This window comes from Leptidea sinapis, chromosome Z (assembly GCF_905404315.1).
Source record: "Leptidea sinapis chromosome Z, ilLepSina1.1, whole genome shotgun sequence".
NCBI lineage: Eukaryota > Metazoa > Arthropoda > Insecta > Lepidoptera > Pieridae > Leptidea > Leptidea sinapis.
In genome coordinates this window covers 2700878-2723556 of record NC_066312.1, presented here as the reverse complement: position 1 = coordinate 2723556, position 22679 = coordinate 2700878, and the positions used below count along the sequence as shown (strand labels likewise).

General features: G+C 34.6%; 1 protein-coding gene across 1 annotated transcript in view; it reads left to right on the top strand.

Annotated features, from left to right (window-relative positions):
• LOC126978888 (otoferlin-like) overlaps positions 1-12666 on the top strand; it is a 107401-nt gene extending 94735 nt beyond the window's left edge. The window contains exons 14-26 of the mRNA XM_050828003.1: positions 2449-2639; positions 3436-3633; positions 3818-3934; positions 4018-4170; positions 4663-4863; positions 5713-7095; positions 9659-9793; positions 10147-10589; positions 11024-11310; positions 11436-11634; positions 11811-12049; positions 12122-12401; positions 12486-12666. Of these exons, the coding sequence (XP_050683960.1) occupies positions 2449-2639; positions 3436-3633; positions 3818-3934; positions 4018-4170; positions 4663-4863; positions 5713-7095; positions 9659-9793; positions 10147-10589; positions 11024-11310; positions 11436-11634; positions 11811-12049; positions 12122-12401; positions 12486-12666 (4007 nt within the window). The remainder of the gene's footprint in view (positions 1-2448; positions 2640-3435; positions 3634-3817; positions 3935-4017; positions 4171-4662; positions 4864-5712; positions 7096-9658; positions 9794-10146; positions 10590-11023; positions 11311-11435; positions 11635-11810; positions 12050-12121; positions 12402-12485) is intronic.
• Positions 12667-22679: the final 10013 nt, after the last annotated feature.

Below are 22679 nucleotides of genomic sequence, written 5' to 3'. Positions count from 1 at the left end.
TATTACTTTTACAACTACAATTTCTAGTGAAAACAATAATTGTGAAATTGCAAGCCTGGTGTTATCATTACTTATTACTTTTACAACTACAATTTCTAGTGAAAACAATAATTGTGAAATTGCAAGCCTGGTGTTATTATTACTTATTACTTTTACAACTACAAGTGCTAGTGAAAACAATAATTGTAAAATTGCAAACCTGATCTTTTTTACTTATTACTTTTACTACTACAAGTTCTAGTGAAAACAAAAATTGTAATATTGCAAACCTGATGTTATTATTACTTATTTATTATTATTGTTATATATTACTTATTATTGTTATGAATTTAAGTGTATGACTGAACCTAAGCCATTGTTAATCAATGTTATGAGTTCAATAAACGTTTTGATTTTGATGCACCACACTTGTTGGGATTGTAAGTTAAAGAAATTGAAGTGGAGGAGGAATACAAATACCATATAATAGAACATTCTTTAGAGACTTTGGAAGTTATTAAGGATCTTGGTGTGACTTTCGATAAAAATAATGACTTTTCTTCCCCATTCAGAAAACATAGTAAAACGCGCTTCTAATATGCTCGGGTTTGTATTCGTAACACAAAAATTTTTAAAAGCTTAAAAATAATATAGCTCCTTTATTTCAGTCTGGTTAGGAGTATCTTGGAGTATGGTTCAGTTGTCTGGCGTCCCCACTATGCTACACATATCCTAAGACTGGACGTATTCAGAAGCAATTTCTGTGGCATGTGGCATTTAGGGCCGGTAAAGCCAAGAAAATCTCTTCTTACAAAGAAAGGCTGGCCATCTTTAAAATGACCAATTTGGATGAACGTAGAGAACTTCTGGATCTTCTGTTTACTCATAAACTATTGATCGGCTTTATCGACTGCCCCGAATTGCTAAATAAATTTAGTCTAAGAGTAACAGTAAGAATTCCACGTAAGCCTATTACTCCACTTTGTCGTCCACTTCGTCGAACGATCCTAGGTACCAATTCCCCAGTCCCTCGACTTTATGTAAAATTTTAAATTATTATAGCGTAGCTGATATTGACATATTTGCTGATTCCTTAGCCAGATTCCGCAAGACCATTTGCAGCATCATTCGTAATCTTTAATAATGTTATAATTGGAAAATTGATGTAACTGTCTATAACTCATTTATTAATTAAAAAAAAATTTTGAATTCGTATTTTATTCTATATAATACCTAAAATTAATTACTTCTGTGCATGCTGTGTTTATTTGTAAGTAATCACTACATTTAGCTCCTAGTTTTTAGTTCTACTTTTTATATTTGTGTGTATTATTGTAAGTGATTGTAAATAAACCTAATAAATAAATAAATAGTAATAAATCATGAAGATATTTATGTTGTATGTTTAACAGAGCAATGACTTAAAAAAATGTGAATTAATTGAAAAGTGCGTTTAGCATAGTAAAGGCTACACGTGGCAGTTATCTAATACGTCTTATTAAATAAAGTAAATTATTTAAATTGAAAAAAAAAACATAAGGATATTTTGAGCCTTTCTTTTGAAAAGCCCATTAAAATAACCTATGCAGAGCTTGAACATTGTTTTTAGTATATGCAAAACCCCATATATATGCCTTATATAACGACTTAAGAGTGTATTAGAAAAAAAATTATAAAAATTATCTGAATCTGAGAAGTGTATAATGATATGTCATGAAGAGAATGTGGGCATAGGTGATCACTTAACATCAGGTGACCCGTACGTTCTCATTTTCAATAAAAAAAAATGTTGACACAATGAACAAACGTATACTTGCTATTCCTACTGTTTGGTAAAGTGAAGATAGTCATTTCTTGGATGATGCACACATGATACACTATGTAGGTGTATATAGTTTCATATGGTTTTACAAGATCTAAAAAAAATCATAAAACAAATGTCTCATTAATAAAACAAACCATATTAAAAATTACTGTTAAAAACATTTATGTGGCAAAGGTATACAAAGGTAAACTATACAATAATGACTTTCTTAATGATCACATACCTTAAATTTAATTAAAAAAAATTAAAAGCCTGCTGAGTTTCTTGCGTCCGTTTTTCTCAGGCCTGATAGATGGGTGATAGATTTTCTCGTTCAATGAGTGATTTGAAATCATAGTTTAATTAATAATTTTTGCACTTGTAAAAGCAGCATAATAACTACACCCGATGACAATAACACGGACGGACAGATGGTTAGCGGAGTCTTAGTAATTTGCACCCAAATTTCTGATAATGAAATGATTGAATACTTGCGTCACTTGGTTAAGAATTGACACTGTTCTGAAATCAATTTCTTTACGTATTATATAAAGTATTCGTTTACTAAGTTTTCTAAAATCAGTTACAGTTTATGTGATTTTAGAAAACTAAAATTGTTTTTAAATTGCATTTTAGACAGACTACTAATGAACTTGATATTTCAGATGATCTATATGCTGATACAGGATATTGGAAAAGTATAACACCAGAAACTAAGCCATCCACAAGCGATAAACATTATTATTACATGCCCTACTGGGAAACCAAGCCTTGTTTGCATGTCCGCAGTATTTGGCCGGACCATAGACGTCGATTATACAACTCTAACATGCTTTATTACATAAGTGAAATTTTGGTATGTATCCTAACTAATAATTAAAAAATGAGTTCGCAAATTTGATTATTTATTTTTCATGCCTCAACTGCTAACTTATCATATATAGATAGATCTGGACAAATGTTTTTTCGAATTTTATAAGTTATTTACAATTATTTACAGCATGTGCAATTTTTTTCTATTTTTTTGCCGGCTTTGTAAGTAGTAACATGAACCCGTTGAAATTTTGAGACTGCGATCAACAGACAAGTAGTTTTTGAAAAAAAACGGGACAAGTAGTTTTTGCAGTCTCCTCCTGATTATTTCCTATTAACCTGACATTGTCTAAAGAATTTTGAAGAAATCTGAGGTTTTCAGGTCGCCGCTATATGACAGACGTTAACACCTATCAGAAAAACACACTTAAGTTTTGCCGAGTGGCTAAAGATATGTGTGGTTGTGTTTTACTATCGTGATTATATTGATATGATATATGATATCACCCACTATATTCAAACGATCACCTTATTGCGATTCAACCTGGGCTATGCCATACTCTTGACCATGAGTGACCGACTCCTTTGTCTTACGTGATCCACTTTTCATCACCATTTATCAATCGCTTAAAAAATGGTTCAGTTTCATTACAACACAAAAAATAATTGCAAATGGTTAAACGATTCATAAAGGTATCTTTCAGTCAGCTGATGTGGCACCCAAATATCGAGTTTTTTGTGTACCAAGCGGCGCCTATTCCTATCTATTTAAATAATAAATTCTAAAATACGTTTCAAATTTCTTCATTACAATCATTCATTTACTATATTTTTTATAGGAGGAAGGCATTAATGATGCTGACCAAACATTAAAACAAAATGGAAGTCTCGACAACACCTCACTGGCAGCTCTAAAATCTGTTATGGAAGTCGTATCGCAACATTGCAAGAGATATGTTGAATTCATGAAGAATGCTCCACCCACCGGGAAGACCAGACTTGACCGCGAAAGGCTCAAGCATTGCTTACATGAAATTGTAAGTATTTCATGTTTAAATTGTATTCAGCAGTCAAAGAACGATCTTCGAATTCTAATTCAATATTAAAAATATGTTTCGCGAAAGTAAACGAAATAAATTTTTGTTTTAACTTAACGGTAAAGAAATACATGACATTTTAATATATACAATTAAAATACATATTTGTAAATTTAAATTTCAGGAACTACTGGCAACTCAAACTCGAACGCTTAAGGCTGTTATAACCAAAAGTTCAGTGAAAGATCGCATAAAAACAGCAGTTTCGTATTTGGATCGAATGAAAGCCTTGTGCGAGGATGTGAGTATATAATATTATCATGAACTAATTATTAACAATAAAATTTCACAATAATTTCACATTCTTAATATTGTTTCCTTTAGCCACAGCACGCAATGCCTGATATATTTATCTGGATGATAAGCAATGGGAAACGGGTTGCATATCAACGTCTAACTGCCCGGGATTTGATTTATTCCGATCGATCAGACGAGATCGGAAAACTCTGTGGCAAAATGCAAACTTTATTTCTAAAGGTACGCCACATATATAATGCACTTTTCCTAGACGTGTAGACATAGACTAGACCAATTTAGGTACAAAACATAGTATAGGAACCCTCGAGGTAAATAAATCCATCTTTTAGAGGTAGTGGAAAGACTTAGCTGGCAGATCACTCGCACCTGATTCTACAATATAAGAGTTTCCGTAACCGTAAAGTAAAACCGTAAGTTTACCAGTGGGAGGCTCCTTTGCACAGGATGCCGGATAGATTATGGGTACCACAACGGCGCCTATTTCTGTCGTGAAGCAGTAATATGTATAAGCATTACTGTGTCTCGGTCTGAAGGACGCCGTAGCTAGTGAAATTACTGGACAAATGAGTCTTAACAACTTATGTCTCAAGGTGACGAGCGCAGTTGTAGTGCCGCTCAGAATTTTTGGAGATTAATTATTTTTCACCCGTGTCCATTGATCCTTTACTATATTTAGTGATGTATTTTCTATTTTTTTCATTTTATTTTCAGTGGCCAGGAAAGAAGGCTACCACGCCAAGTGGTTGGACAGTACCTGCTAAACTTGATATATACCTTTGGCTGGGCGTGGTGCAAGATAAAAGACATTTTTTTAAGGGTATACCCGCTGGGTATGATATGCGGAATGACATTATGTGTGCAGACAAGCTGCGCGTAAATCCCCCATCGCTTATACACTACCGTGAAAAACATGTGAGTATAAATTTATTTGTTAAAATACTTTTTAAGTTACCATTTTTTAACGGGATTGAATGACTGATCTTTCTAAAGAAGTATCATCAATGTCTATATTAAGTAACATTTTTACCTGCAGCTGTATCCGCGTCGATATCCTTAAATATGTGTCAAATATCATTGAAATGAAAAAAAATTTTTTTTCTAAGCAGCACCTCACGGTCGCCGCGTAGCCTAAACCATAAAATTTTTAGTTTTACTCTAAATTAAAAACATTTTTGTGCATTTTTTGTATGAAAAGAATCTTTTAAATCGGAATAAATTCGATTCTAAGAAAATATTATATATATACAACATTATAATTCATCTGTTTACGTGCATTCTCTCTCTCTATATCATAATAAAATATTGCACACAAGGAATACCGCAGAAAATATTGGAAATTTTATCGCGAATGTCCAGAATTCGAAAAAGAACACGATACGAGGTAATCAAAGGCGCGGGCAAAAACTAGTATTATTTTAACTCATATTTGATATTGAATGGCCTATTGATCATGTAATGTCAGGTTCACATTTCACGTTTATAATCCCAATCAAGTATCTTTTTAGCTATAAAAACAAGATTGACGGCGCCGTAAACTATATATAACACATTTAACAAAACACATACAAGAAAAGTTAAACAGTTACACAGTGGGCCATATTGCTCATCCATTGTTGACTGTCGTAAAATTAAATTATTTCTTGTATTGTATTGGATCTACTCACGTTCTAACTATACAATCATTCATTTATTTAAAAAGAATGAAACGAAAAAAAAAAACCTTCAGTTTCTTATAATAAATCTGGAATCATTATTTTTCAGAAATTTCAAATGAGAGCATATATATATCAAGCAAGATCGCTGATTGGATCTGATTCCTCAGGACTATCAGATCCGTTTGCTAGAGTTGCCATTAGCGACTGTTCCGCGTCAACAGAAGTGATAGACGAGACTCTAAGCCCGACTTGGGATGAATTATTAGTTATTGAAGATGTTCTTCTTTACAGTACAATAGAGCAAATAAAAAACAATCCTCCAGTAGTATCCATAGAAATTTTTGATCAAGATAAGGTTGGCAAGTCGGAGTTCATTGGTCGCGCATTAGCAAGACCCCACATTAATTCCCTAAATGACGAATATGCAAAGCCAGACTTTCCACCTTCTCTGGAATGGTTTAGCATATATCGTGGTGATGAACCCGCGGGAGAACTCTTAGCAACGTTTGAACTTATCGAGATACCACTTAAACAAGGCGAACCAAACCTGCCAGCGCTTCCAGATGCTAGAGAACCAAATGGAAAGCCACAAGTTGATCCTAAAAAAGGCCCCATATTACCTGTGCCAGTGGGTATACGTCCAACTTTATCAAAGTACCGAATTGAAGTGCTGTTCTGGGGCTTGAGAAATTTGAAACGTATTCATTTTCTTTCTGTTGATAAGCCGAGGGTAGATATAGAATGTGCCGGCCATATTATATATTCTTCCATCATACAAAATGCAAAGCGCAATCCCAACTTTTCTAACCCTGTAAAGTATATAGACGTTGAATTACCTGATCAAGATCTTTATAGACCACCTTTAACTATTAGAGTTCTAGATTGCCGAAGCTTTGGTAGAGTTACTCTAGTTGGTACTCATACTATCAACTCTATACACAAGTATATGTACACCCCCCAGACCAAACGAGACCGTGAAATTGAAAATCGCAAAAAACCATTAATCAATTTAGAAAATATCGATTTACAAACAAACCGCGTCGTGCAGGATGACATTGTTTATTGCAGTAATAATGAGCAGGAAAGCCGTCCACTGCTTTTAGATGATATTCAAGATAGTGCCTACTATGGAACTGGGGCTATACCTAAGCGCAAATTACCAGGCCAGACTAAAAGAGACATCAGAAGAAGAAGGCGATCTAGTACACAGTCGAGTATGAATGATGATGAGACAAGCAAGGATTGGTGGTCGAAATATTTCGCATCTATGGAGAAAATGATTGAAGAGGAAAAGGAAAATAAAAAGGAGAGACACAGCTCACCACAGCCCACTTCGTTTAATATTATAGATGAAACTACTATTCAAAGAGATGACGCTCAGACTTCCCAATCGAATAGGACTAGGCGAAGAACAACAATTTCACCAAAGATAAAACTTAATACAATAGTTACAGTTAAAGATGCAATTCCAGCGTCTACATTGGTGAAGGTTGGTAAAATTTTCTATCTACATTTAAGATAAAAATTAATAGCTTACTTTAAGGGGATGTTTCCCATGTACCAGTACAACAGATTGCGTTTTACAATCACTTCACCGCTATATTTAAGTACTGACACAATAACTGAGCCCTGTACATAGGGTATAACGTCTAGGGCAGCCGATGAGATTAGTAAAAAAAGTGTGCTATTCAATAATGTGACAATTTGAGCGTAAAATAAGGAAATCGGAAAGTCACAAAGTTTCACCACAAAACTTCAAGTTAAGAGAATCTCTTCACATAATTGTCAGATGAGGTCAGGTCAGGATGAAATGGCCATTAAGATGAATCTGGATAATATTCAGATGTGCTTGAATATTTCATGGTCATGGAAAATTGGTCGTAGCTTTTGGTCAGGTCCAAATCAGTCTTTTGAATTGGAGCTACAATAGGGTTCACTTAAAATCTCCTCTCAATGACGCGCTGTCAAAATAATTTTCCTATTTTCTATCCCTTTAGATTAGTGTACTTCAGGTATTTTCACAGCATCATGACGTACGGTATTTTAGTGTGGTGTCATGTTGCTGACATTGATTTAGTGTTTGCTATGTTAAAGAGAACTGTTCGTGCTATATATCAGCTTGGTTATAGACAGTCACTCAAAGAAAAATTTAAAGAAATAAATATTATGAAGGTTCATTGTCAGTAAATTTATGCAAAATTTAATAAAGGTTCACAAACAACGTCACCTTTTTGCTATAAATAGTGATTTTATTTTTATAACACTAGATATAAGGGTTTGCTTGTAACTAATTCTAGTAGGCTTCATAAGATACATAATAGCTTTAAGGGTAAATGTATACACTTTTATAATGAAGTTGAGACTTCATTATAACGCCACTGTTCAGGCATTATCTATTCTTATAATTAATCTGTAGAGATCAAATTTCTGTATAAAGAAAAAAAAATATCAAAACCGAGTCAGGGGGATGTAAGAAGAGAAGTAGAACAGGTCCTGAATTTTTTGCAATTTCTTATTTCTCTGTCTGTTTGTCTGTTTGTACGGGCTAATCTCTGAAACTATTGACCCGATTTAATTAAAATTTTGCATGATGATACCTTTCATCCCCGGTCAACATCTTAGATACTTTACATCCCAGAAAATTAAAGAGTTGCCGTGGGACAGTTAAAAGCCTCTACTTACGTTACGTTTACGTTGATACCCTATATTGCCGGGCAACACTTTAAATATTTTTTATCCCAAAAAGTTAATGAGTTCCTCGGCCTACGGCCAACTCTAGGTGACTTGCTCATACGTTTCTAAATCGCAAAATCTGCATGTTTATGCTGAGTGAAATAAATCAATTTACATAATTTAGGAGGACAAAGGATATATACAAAAAATGTATTGCAGTAACTACACAACAACACCAGAGGAATCAAAAGATCATTGCCGGGCTTTATCTCTGGATCTGCTAAGCCGATTTTGCAAATTCTGTTACTAATAGAAATTCAAATTTTTATGAGTGTCATATATATACTAAATATTAACCCTCTAAAATACTTTTTCATTGTAGTTGTATTTGTAAAATACGTCGGAGAAAAAACCGTTGAACACTAAAAATAAATTATATGGCAAAACAACGTTTGCCGGGTCAGCTAGTCTATAGATAAATTTAAATGTTTTATTAAAAAATGGCTCTGCTCTGCTCCTACTACTCCACAGCTGAATATCTAAGTGATCGGACAGCCTGGGACTCGATTATAATTATTATAATATAGCAATAACAATGACAGTACAATATTGTATATGTTATTAAAAAGAGCGCAAAAAAAGAATGCTGGGAATGTTTCTTGCGCCGCTTCCGCTCTCAGAGCACCATTTGTTTCTCAAGCGGTGGTAGTGTTAGAAATGACATCAAAAAGAATTCTCATCATCAGAATCAATTTAGAGAAAATAAATGTCTTTTATGCCTTTTGTGTGGCCACCCCCACCAGGCAAACCAGTAGATTAATATTTTTCCTTTATCAGGAACACGTGGTATACGTATGGCGCATTTAGTATTAATTTCTGAAGAGCTCAATTATTTCTTTTTGACTGTTTTTTATTTTTACATTTTTCAAAATCTGTACACTCTGCTCCCTGTGCATGCCCTCTGCCCCAGTGTCTGCAACCCTAGCGGTTGAGAGAATGCATGAACCACCCATAAAAGGTTATACATCATATAACCTTTTTTTAGCATCTAACCTTCACAATCCATAGGTGCCCACGACGCTCGAGTAAATCTATATTTAGCCTCTTGGGATGCCCTACTATTATATAAATTAACATTATTTTGTCAAATACTTGATGTTGTTACTCTGTCAGGCTATCCAGTACAAGACAGATAATTATGATATTTGCTACTAGGTCCATCATAATTTAAATGCTTATCTGCTAGATAACACAATTAAAACATTGTGAAACAAAAATGATGTACTTATTCGATAGATCAGTAGCAAGTTGCCTATTCGTAACTTTACTTGTACGTTGTAGTTCAATTAAAAATTTTAATAAAATAATTTTTAATTTAGGTCCATCCTCATGAATTAGAAGCTGTACCTGAGTATGAAGAATTCAAAGATTGGCTTCATTCGTTCGATTTGTACCGAGGTAAAAAAACTGGTGATGATTCTGAGGACGAAAACCGCATCGTTGGAACTTTCAAGGTAATAAAATCTAAGTTGTAACCAAGTTATCTAGCAAATAATATTGATGTAAAATTATGGCAACATATTGCACTGACTTGATTAACATGGAAATCGTTATGTATGTATGCAACTACGCCCGCGTAAATTCCGTATGCCTGGACATCTGACCATTTTAATACATCAATTTATTGAAGTCTAATTCAATAAATAAAAGTTTTCGAAAATTTGCCTGGACAACAAGCGGACTGAAAGCAATAAAAAATATGCACCTTTCTCTAAAGCTGCTACCTCAATTTTATTTATCTATATTGTAAACTAATACTAAAGCTTATCAAGTAACTGCAATTATCTTAACTTTTATTTTATTTCAGGGTGCCTTAAAAGTTTATAAATGGCCACTATCTAATGATCTCGATTATCAATCAACATTGGGATTTGACCCAAGCAATGGATTCTTTCAAGGAGTTCCAAGTAACGAACCAATTCGTGTACTTGTTAGAATATATATAGTGAAAGCTATGGACTTACACCCTATGGATTATAATGGGAAGGCCGACCCTTATATTGTTTTACATCTTGGATCACGCAGATTAAGTGATAAAGAGCATTATCAGTCAAAACAACTAAATCCAGTGTTTGGCAGATGTTTCGAAACAGAAGCTACATTTCCACATGATTCAATGCTCACAATAAGGATTCTCGACTGGGATTTGATTGGAAAAGATGATTTAATTGGTGAAACTAAAATCGATTTAGAAAATAGATTTTATAGCCGACATCGAGCTACATGTGGATTACCAATCAAGTATGATGAGTAAGTATCCATGTGATTCGGAAACAAAAGAAACTGTAATTTATAACTAGCTGAAGACTGATTTTGCTAATTACGAGATTTGTAGAAAATCAATCATTATAATAATTACTTAGATTTTTCCTGTTCTTGTAATAAAATAATGTAACAGCAAAACTGTCAAACTGCGACAGAAAATATGCATACACAAATAAAATTATAAATGAAAAAAAGTAAGTCACGAATCAACATAAAACTATCCTACCTCCCAGGTTCGATCAAAGTTCACAAAAATTACGAGGACATCGCGGAGAAATAACGTGACACCAAATTTTTATATAAAAAGCAGTAATGTTGTAATTGTTCTAGTCAGGCTTAAGTGATTTTCTCTTTCAAACGGATGGTACATTTTGACCTTTAATAAGTGATTTGAATAAAATATTTGAATGTTTTTTTAGGGAAGGATTTAATCGATGGCGGGACGCAATGAAACCAACACAAATCTTGGCTAAGCTTTGTAAAGATGCTAAATTAGATGCACCACATTATGAGTATGGTTATGTTAAGATCGGACGAACAAATTTTAACATGAGCATGGAAGATGAACTATTTCAGAATTGTTGTGCGGTTCAGGAACAAATGGCACTAAATGTGCTGCGTCGTTGGTATGAGATCCCAATAGCAGGAACCCATCTTGTTTTGGACCACATAGAAACCCGGCCTCTGTATAATTCTAATAAGCCTGGTGAGTAAAGTAAAAATTACATGCATTCAACAAAGAGATTGCTCTAAATTATGTAATTTTTTATAATTTTTTGTACATGCCATAAAAATCCGAAAAGACATTATAAAATGTATGTTTTTTTATAGGAATTGAACAGGGGCGTCTACAAATGTGGATAGATATGTTTCCAATGGATATGCCTCTTCCTAGATCGGCAGTTGATATATCACCACGAGTACCACAGTCGTTTGAATTGCGGGTTATAATATGGAATACTGACGAGGTGGTTCTTGAAGACGATGAATTTTTTTCGGGTGAAAAAATGTCAGACATCTATGTGAAAGGGTAATTATTTTATTATTTGAGTGAGAGTTATTTAAATAGTACACACACTCTGTCTAATCACATTGAAACGATGCCTATTCCCGATTTTATATCTGGATCGATATTTCCCAGTGTATTTTATTAGAAAAATATATAGAATTATGATTGACCAAGCTAACTACAGATTTCTTATACAGATGGGTCAAAGGCACGGATGATTGTCAGTGTACTGACATACACTACCGATCATTGACTGGTGAGGGAAATTTTAACTGGCGGTTTATTTATCCCTTTGAATATTTGGAGGCTGAAGAGAAAATTGTTAGCTCCCGAAAGGAATCCGTATTTTCTTGGGATGAAACAGAATGCAAAATACCCGCACGTCTCGAATTGCAAGTTTGGGACGCTGATCATTTTTCTTCCGATGATTTCTTAGGTATGTGTAATAATAGCAAAAATTTTTTTTTTTATTGAAAGTTTTTAGTTTACAAGTTATTGGTTATTTCAGGCGCACTAACATTAGACTTAAATCGATTCCCTCGAGGGGCTAAGACGTCCAAGCTTTGCACATTGGAAATGTTAAAAAGTGATGGTTCTGTGCCGATGGTGAATATATTTAAACAAAAACGCATAAAAGGCTGGTGGCCATTTTATACTAAACTTGATAATGAAGAAATGGAACTAACTGGCAAAGTAGAGGCAGAGATACATCTACTGACACGTGAAGAAGCAGACCAAATGCCAGCTGGACTAGGAAGAAGCGAACCAGAACCCCTGGATAAACCAAAGTAAGATTAATTTTATAAACACATGAATGTCTTTAGCTTTTTATATTACAGTGTGGATCTTAAATATTTTTTATTTTTTTGCAGCCGACCAGACTCGTCATTCATATGGTTCTTGAACCCACTAAAGTCTTTGAGGTACATTCTATGGCACAACTACAAGTGGACCATTATTAGAACCTTGGGCGTTATTGGGTTAGCCTTGATCATTTTTATTTTTATATATGCAGTACCAGGCTACCTTGCTAAGAAACTGTTGGGAGCTTGAAAAGGATTTATTTTTTGGATAAAATTTTGAAATATCATTTATTATTAACTACATCAAATAGATTTGACGAGAACTTGAATTTAGATTGCTCATTCTATGAATTTTACATTCATCTGAAGGTACTGGATATAATTGCCTTTGTTAAATGTTAAACCATTACCAGTTTTTATCTGTCGAGAGGCGATGGAATATTCTCCTTGGATTAAAATTCTAAGGCTGAGATCTATAGAGCGTACATAGACTTTTCTCAGAATTTCCTTACGTAAAAACGTAAAACTTAGCTCAGTATTAAAAAAATATGCGTTTACAATCATTTATTAAATGTTCATTTAAAATATTAACTGTATTTATTACGGTATATTAGGATTTTTTCTCATACAAGCATTTATTAATAATTATTGTTAAGATTTGGATAAGTAAATAACAAGCATTTTAATCATCTGAAAGAATTTAGTTTAAGCTTGTAGTACCCTGTTGATGGAAAATTTTAGCATCCATTTTGTAGTTTTAAGTCCTTATAGGAATATCATATTAACTGTACGTTGAATAATCGTAGTAGGTAAATAATATTCTTACTTGTTTAAAGACTTTTTGCCTAATATTCTCTATGTTTCATACATAAATCCTTGTAGGTATATATGTGGTTGTATTAATTTGTCTTTTAACAATTACCAAAAAATATGATTCTTGTCTATATTCCCGAACTTGGCTTAATAATCATGGATTATCTAATATATAAAATTCTCGTGTCATGGTGTTAAACTTTAAACTCCTCCAAAACGGCTTGACCTATTCTCATAAAATTTTGAGTGCATATTGGGTAGGTCTGAGAATCGGACAACATCTATTTTTGATCCCCCTAAATGTTAAGGGTGGTCCAGACAATTTTTTTTTTATATTTTTTTTAAATTTGTTTGATTATGAGTCAGCATTAAAAAATACATACAAATTCAAATTTTCAGCCATCTACGATCAACAGTTACTTTTGTATCGCGATTTTAATATCGGCAATACAACGTTTGCTTGGTCAGCTAGTGTAGGTACTTATAAATCTTCTGGAATAAAGGGCCTCCGTGGGGTGTTAGTTTCACGTTTGGCCCAAAGTCCTATTGAAGGTGCGAAGTCCTTATTCCAGGAGGTATCTCAGAACCTAACTTTGTGGCTCTCCCCCGTAGAAACTCCATTTCAACAAGCTGAACTTTCATTATTATATTATTCCACTAGGAAAAGATACTTTGAGGTACCATCTACTCGTTTGCTTCTTACTTAAATAAAATAATCAATTTATTAATAATAACCAATGTAACTAACTACTACTTCAATTGTTACATTTTTCACGTTATGAACTTCTTTTGTGCCAGTACTTTATTTTAAAATAATTTCCAAGAAGTCTGCTATTCACAAAATTTTAGGAGAGTTTTGGGTCCAGTCACGGTTATGATGTTAGTTGTTGAAATATTTGTATAAAAAGTATTTAAATAATATAATTTCTAACTTATTATAACCAGCTCATTATGTACTGAAACTTTAAAAAATTATATTTATTACTAGCTGACCCGGCAAACGTTCTATTGCCATAAAAAATATTTTTAGAATTAGACCGTTTCTTGGACATTGCAACATTACTTTATTTTTCTAAAATAAACGTAGCCCAAGTTACTCCTTATTACATCAGCTACCTGCCAATAAACTCCCGTCAAATCGGTCCAGCCATTTCAGAGATTGCCGGAACAAACAGACAGACATACAAAAATTGTAAAAAAAAAATGTTACTTTCATTTGGCAAAAATTGGTTATTTCAATATTACAAACAGACACTCCAATTTTATTTATATGTACCTATAGATATAGATTTAAGTCTCTGCTCATATTTATACATAAGTAAAGCCTAGTCTAGTTTCTATCTTCTGTAGATTTCTGTACATTTTAATGACAATATTTCTACACTTTTAATAAACTTTATACACTACTCTCTGTTCCTCTCTCTCTGGCCTACGAAATATGAGAAGGTGGATTAATTGGGCATTCATTGTGCATTTAATGTCGAAAACAAAATGAAATGTATGAGTCAGTAAACTTCAGAGACCGTGTGTAATTTTGCGTTGATATCTTTTTTTTTGGAAAGGATGACAAATGAGCGTACGGGCCACCGAGACTTTCTTCAGAGGAATAATATTTAAAACGAAAACCACACCACACTGGTTCGATAATTAAACTCGCCTTCCCTGAAAAGACTCTCCCGGAAAGAGGTGTCATTCATATAAGACAATGCACGTGCTGGTATATCTTTGGCGTATCATACTTTCTTGTAAAAGTTCTCCTAGAGACGCTATATATAATATCATTATTTATAATATGAATTATATCCTTTAACCATTCATTAATGATTGTATGTATCGATATGTATCATATCTGTCATCATCACATTGTATCCGTATGTGTAAAACTAATAACTCCTAAATAATTTATACGTCTAAATAGAGCGCCTCTTGCTGTTAGGCAACGCACGAGTACAAGCCAAGTTTACTACTTCAGTGTGCGTGACAAGCTACGACTTACACTCGCGATACGTATGTCAGTTACAGTTCGACGCATTTAAATCGACGTGTAGGTAACAATGAGCAAGTCTATCTAGACGTATAATAATTATCTTAGTAATAACTGATAGTAAAAAAGAACAAGAAGGGACATTGACAAACAATACAATAATTGAGACAAATGAAAATCTATATGTATTTATTATATTCATTACTTTTATAACATTTTAGGGTGCTTACATAAAGAAACAGGTTTCCGGTACAGACAAATCTGTACGGGTCGGTACCTATCGGCGCAGGTATAATATTTCAATATAACCTATTCACTCACTTATATAGAAACAGATTGTAACTTGTCGGTGCCGACTGGAGGTCATGATTGTCACTAAGGACAGATCCACCTGTTTCGTTATGCGAATCAACACTGTACCCACCGATCGGTTTTATGTAAGCTTTCTTTATGTAAGCACCCATATGAACAACGCGAGGACGAGAACATGAGAGAAGTGTTATGAAATTTCCATCCATTGGAATTAAGATCATCTTGGCGTCATACCGGATTCGTTTTCTATGACCGATTTGAGTCCTATTACTTATCTCAATTCCAAGTTTGTATTTCACTATCAAGACGAGTATCCGTCTTGTTCTATTTTATTAGTATCTGTGTGTGTAAACTTTTCAATTACTAAGTATTTTCACTGCTTGCGACTACTAAAAATATATCTGTGCTGTATTAACCAAATATATAACTTATTTAATGGTAATTGTTGTTTTCTTTGCAATTAACATAATTTACAGGCAAGCCAATTCTCAAGTACTCATAAAGTCATTCTACCTTATCTCCATCAATCTAACAATGACGAAACTAAAATATAAAACATGTGTTATGGTTTTGAACTTTGAGCTTATAATTTAACTTCAATCAGTAAATCTCCGTCGCTACTATTAAAAAGGGACAAACATACTGAACTTTCAATTAAGACATGCGATATTCGACTTTTGCAATATTAGGGTAATCCACTCCAATTGAAATTTATTTAAATAATAAAATTATTACTTGAAGGTACCCATATCTTATAGTCCTGAAAATAGGTCCGCGCAAGGAATCTTATTCCACAGGTTGGTTGTAAGTGGAAGAGAGTTCCTTTAAAACCGCACTGTGGATTAACGCCACACACCCATATGGTGGGGATGATATCCATTAGGATCCACTAATTAAGTGGCGTGACGTGGTGGAATCCGGCGGTAGGAATCAGGTTAAACAGCTATTCGGACGACGTCTCTTCGTAGAAATAGAAACTACATCAGTACGTAGGTTATAGGTTATCACGGGTTACTATCCGCAACTCGACGACTATGGCGCGCCTATTTTACGTGGTGAAGTGGACGGCTGATCTTGCCATTCCAGCTCCTCAAGGTAGTTAATCAAACCTCTGATGTCACCCATGATCTCGGGGAGTGTCATCGGTGACCCCAGGTGTTTCCTACACTCCAGAATGATGTGTGCGGCCGTCTCTTCTGCCTCCATGCAGGCTCTGCACAGCGGTCTGTCGGTGACACCTATACTAAACAGATGTTTGTTACGTAGTGTAGTGTGGCCGTAACTCTTAACCATTTAAGAGTTACTTGGTTCCCATTTGCAAGAGCCAAAAACATGTTAACAAGTGCCATTCCATATCCATGGTTGACTTTCCCCTGGTAAAACCGAATTGATTGGGGTGTAATAGCTTATTTACCGTAAAGTGTGTAATAACTGATTTACCATTAGAAATAAGGGCACCTTCAAGTAAAACGCTGGCTCGACACATCCAGATGTTAGTGGCGCGTCCAAGGTGAAATACAGCGGCGGAAATTAGGCTCTAGACAGTCTCCGTTTTGAATGCGTAAAGAATATACAATACGCGCCTCTACACAAACGGCAATCAATCGAGCGGTTCGCAGAGTACAGACGCAGTCATGAATCGAGATGATTCTGTGTTCACGACCAGAGATGATAGCAAAACTACATGTACGACGCGAACTGCACCTAGTACAGCGCTAAAACTGGGCCAGATTTAAGTAGTGACTTAATGACCACCAGTTTCTTTGACGCCAATTTAGCTTTGCCTTCTGGATGATCATAGAATCGATTGCGATTTCTTTATATTTGCTACGATAGCAAAAAAATTGGAAACAATATTTTCAGAACTTATCATTGCTAGTGAGAACGTTGGTCTACAACTAAACCCATTAATGACAAAGAAGCTACCAACGATAACATCGGTTAGTCAGAAGCAGTGGGTTCGTCATGGGAAACAACCATTTCCCATGTAAGAAAAGAACGTATATAGAAGGTGTCCCATTCTGAATAATATTGCTAATCTCGTGCGGCTTGTTTATGTTCACATAGAAATAGCGGCGGAGCGCGATACACTTTCGACGTCAATAATTTCACCCAATTTGAACTCTTCACTGGAAAAGATAGCACGTTTATAATATATATGATCTTATTTTTTTACCATGTCGTTCAATACAGACGAGTTGATCAGTGCTACTGATGGACTTTCTGCCGGATGGTAGAAGACGACCCTGATGAAGTTTGAAATAACTAGATTATAAAGTATGGGGATGCCATTGTCCAACAGTGGACTTCATGCGGCTGATATGATGATATAAAGTATAAAATTCACCATACCTTTCTCTTTCTTTATATATTTCGTGCACACCAATTTAAATCTTTCACATATCACATCACATATGTACTTTTGGTTGAATTTTCTATCAAAAATAAAGGATCGTCGTCATCCATATTTCAAATCTCTGACTACACGTCACACTCGCGCAAATGCCTAGCGGCCATTGTAAATGGGTTTACCACGTCCACCGCGCTTGCACCTGCGTCCGTCACTGCGCCCGTCCGTCTACATGAATGAGTCAGTGGTCTGTGGTGCTTTGCCGCTTCTTTACGCCAGTAGCAGTGTGGTACTAATCCGGTCGTGTCTTACACTGGTACTGAAGAAGCACTCATACTTCACCCCAGAGATTTACGAAGCCATCTTAACATATGTGTAAGTATTCTATAAGCACTTTCATATGGTAATTCAATCTTAACGAACGAGTGCAAAGTTATACAAAAACCACAGGTTTTTATACAACCTAGTAGATCTGGCCCGTCTGGTCGTTTGGTCAATGCCGTAGTTTATGCCGTTGTTTGTACCCTCAATCAAATTCTACTAAAATACAATACAATACAATTTTTGGACGAAAATGATGCTTTAATTAGTAATTTTAGCTTCGGTTCAATACAGAACTATAAGTCAATTGCGGTTTGTAGTGAGGATGTTCGGTTTTGAATTAGTGTAAACAGAATAGAAACGTCACAGTTTTTTATATCTTATTCAAAAAATTACAAAAACAGTTACATCAAAAATTCCATAAAATGTTTCAGTTCTGGAAGCCTGACTGCCGAGGCGTCGGTTCCGACGACTCTGGTAGTCAGCACCTACGACGACGCCTGCGACAACTACGTCTTCGTCGACGACGACGAGAACAACTTCTTCGACGACGACGGCGACGACGACAGCTTCTTCGACGCCGGCGACGTCTACAGCAACCGGCTTCTTTTGCTAACCAATTGATGAATTGGGAACCTTTTCTCTCTAAGAATCCAAACGCGGCGCCATGGTCCAAAACAGATTGCACAGTTTTATTTAAATCATCTGTTGATCCTTTACCATATTCCTCATTGAGATGTTCCACAATTTGGGACAAAGTCGCACCATCCTTGTTCTGGTGTAAATACTTTAAAACAAGTCTACCAGTCTCCTGTGAGGAATTGGGATCGAAGATGTCTGAAGACATTTAAAATAATTTAACAGCACAACACTCAAACACGAATTTTAAAATTTATAAAATGACATAAAACTTTTCATATAAAATTTTGAAGACGTCTAATCAATCACAATGATTTCATACTTCTTATAAAGTGACATATTTAAGCATGGAACTTCTGTTTAAATATTCTTTTTTATTTAGAGAATAAGTTTTACATGTGTATAAGCTTGTAGGTTGTTTAATTTGGACCGAAAGAGTTGTGTGATCTTTCGTTGATTTTCTTTTTCTGTATTTAGACAAGGCCTAATGCCTCCAAATTATCCCAGCACAGACTCAAGACTCTGGAGATTAACAAGAATATTCATTCACCAATTCACAATAGATATTGGCATTACGCTGACTCAAGAATCATAATATTAAATGGTCACGTAAGGTAGATTTCCCATTATAATATTGAAGCACCTTCCAAACGCTTGTAGCAAATATTGCTTGCGCAGTGAAGGACGTGCAATATCATTTTCAAATATTATGAAAATCACGCTATATAATTGCCAGGCAGTTGCCAGGTTTTAAAAACAGGTTTTAAAAACAGTTACAGCTTAAAAAGTAACAACTGCCAAGAGTAGACAGAAAGTCAACTATTCTAGCAAAACAAAACTCATTTCACGCGTGATACTTTTACTGTACAATTAAAAAGTGTTTATAATGACACTCATTTGACAGTGTTTATTTTATATAGATATTTAAAATTTATTGAAATTTATACAATGCAAATTCGGTTTATATAAATTAGGAAATGGTACACATTAATCCATAGGTAAAATGGCCGGCATCACAAAACAAATGCAGGATGAAAATACTGCAAAACTAGTAATGGACACGTTTCGCCGCCTGATGTCCAAAAATGGAGTATCAGCTAATGATATTACAAGTTATTTGGAAACAAAATTTGGGGACGTCTGGAGAACTTATCAATTAAGAAAAAAGACTGAAGAAATATTAAAACGAAGCGCAAAGTTGGGTTTCCTTTATAAATGCCGGAATAAGTACAATCAAAACTTTGCAACTCGAAGAAGACCATGTTGTTGCATTAAACGCAGAGTACGAAGATTACGTTGTCGACGAAGACGCTGTAGATGCTAATACTTTTATTTTCTGTGTGACTGTGTTATACAATATCCATTATTTTAATACCAAGCTATTTATGTTATAAAGTCTGAGTTTCAGTTCTTAAATTTAATTTAAGCTTATCCTTGTCTACTAGAGTACCCCTAGTTAGATCGTCTAAAGAAAAATGCCACTCCACTGAACTACTAATAAAAAATAAAATACTAATATTAAATCTTAAATATTATCAAGAAATGTTTCCACAAGAAACTATATCACAATGAAATTACCATATTTTAGATTCATTAAAATAAGATCGTATTCGAATTAAAGACCTACGAGTGAAACTAGAGCTTCGAAGCACAAAATACTTATTACCAAATTATGTGTGAAATAATTATGTGAGAATATAATAAATAAATGTACCTATATATTTAAAAATTGGTGTATAAATACAATATATAATATTATAAATTAAACACTGTAATGTATTGTATGTATCTATGTATAGTTTGGGATTGTGACCTGTTTTAATAAAAAGCATCTAGATGAACAATTTTTTTTTCCATCACTAAACAATATGAAAACTGCCTGTTTTCAGAGCGGTATGGGGTACATAAGACCCCACATTTTATTCTATAGAAACTATAGAATCTAAACTTAATAATCTGCCTACAGGTGGCGGCAGATTTAGGTTAATCAACTCATTGATAATAATAATTGCGACAAAAACCGTACAATTCGCCTTATATAGCGCCAAAACAAGGATTTTTGTCCCCTGTGGGCAGCGGGGTTTACTTAGCCTCGTGCCGCTATAACCTTTGGTGCAGAAAGAGGTTTTAAACGTCTCGTAACGCAGTTATGGAAAGTACAGATAATCAGTGCCGTTGGAACGTGTTATGAAGAGATTTTAGATTCGTTCTCGCTAAAAAAAATATTTTAAGATGTGTAGCAAATCCCCTTATTTTATAGTACCAATTGAATTATATCCAGTGAACGCATATATATATTATGTATAAATTATGGATGCATTTCTGACGCTCTAAAATAGCGCAACCAAAACTACTTAGTCTGGCAATAAATACTGTTAAGTAGGTACAATTAAAAATAAACAAAAAATTTGATTTGAATTTGGAATCTGTCATTTTTATATGAATGTTCACTGAGTTTTCTCATTTTGGCGCCAATACATTGTACAATGTTGCAATATTACAATGGAGTGGGGTGATAAAGAGAACCGAATCGCTGTGATTGCAATACACAAAGTAGGTATGAAGCCAAATGCAATTTTTAAAAGCCTTCATACGATTGGTATTGGTAAAATGTTTGTGCACGGGGCTATTAATAGGCTCAATGAAACCTCCTCTGTTCTGTTCTGTCTGTCTGTGACAGAAAAATATCTGGCCGTCCACGTAGTGTTCGTACGAAAAAGGCGGTCAAAGCAGTAATTCGAACTGATCCTGTCTGAAAGCAAAAGATTTTATCTCGGGAGATAAAGATAGCATCTAGAAACCATGTTCCGTATTTTAAAAGATGAGTTAGGACTTGCTGATTTTTTTTACAATTGAGCAACATTTTAAAAAACAAAAAAAAAGCGTATTTATATTCAAAGCTTCCCAATTAGTCGACAGAGTGGGCAGTGTCCTACTTCAGTGATGGTTTTGGTGGGGTATTAGCTATGAAGGAGGGACTGAGCTATACTTTTGTAAAAAAGGTGTCAAAACATGCAAAAGGTAGTGAAGCCCCTTAACAACACCATGTTCAATAACCAAGAATGGTTCTTCCAGCAAGACTCGGCGCGGGGTCATAAAGCTCGGTCTACTCAGTCTTGGTTGGATACGAACGTTCCGGACTTCATCAGAACTGAAGACTGGCCGTCATCAAGTCCGTATTGTAATCCTTAAGGATTATTACAAACAATCCGTACAAGTGGCAGTGAAGAATATTCCCACGGAAAGAGTGCGTTATACTGATAACTGGACTCAACGTTTAAAGGACTGTATTGCAGCCAATGGACTCCACTTCGAATAAGGTTTTTATATTTTAAATTAGAATATCATTGTACCTATTTGTTTCATGTGTATACTGGGTATTTTGCCTCTATTAAAAACTTATTATTATTATATTATTAAACTAACACACTGTAAACGTAAAAAATGTTATTTGCAACACGGATGAGTAAAAAGAAGGACTCCGCGCTGTGATACAAGTGAAACACCTTTATGCTAGTGTGTGTGCGATTACGTAGGATACCAGTTACACAATTTTTTCACCCTTAAATGATCATATATGGCCACAAATACTTTTATAGTATTATTTTTACACTTTTTCACAACTCACGACACCATTTTTAAAATATTTTATTGCGACGCAAACTGATCTGTCACAGCCGCTGGCAAATCTCATGGCGGCGGATCGGCTTGTATTAGTCTAAGTGTGTGCGTGGGGCTATGTATTTACACGTTTACCGGCTTGTTTTGGTGCTTCACTGCTATGTAAGGTGACACGGAGTCCTTCTTTTTATACTCGTCCGTGATTTGCAATAGAAATTTTTTT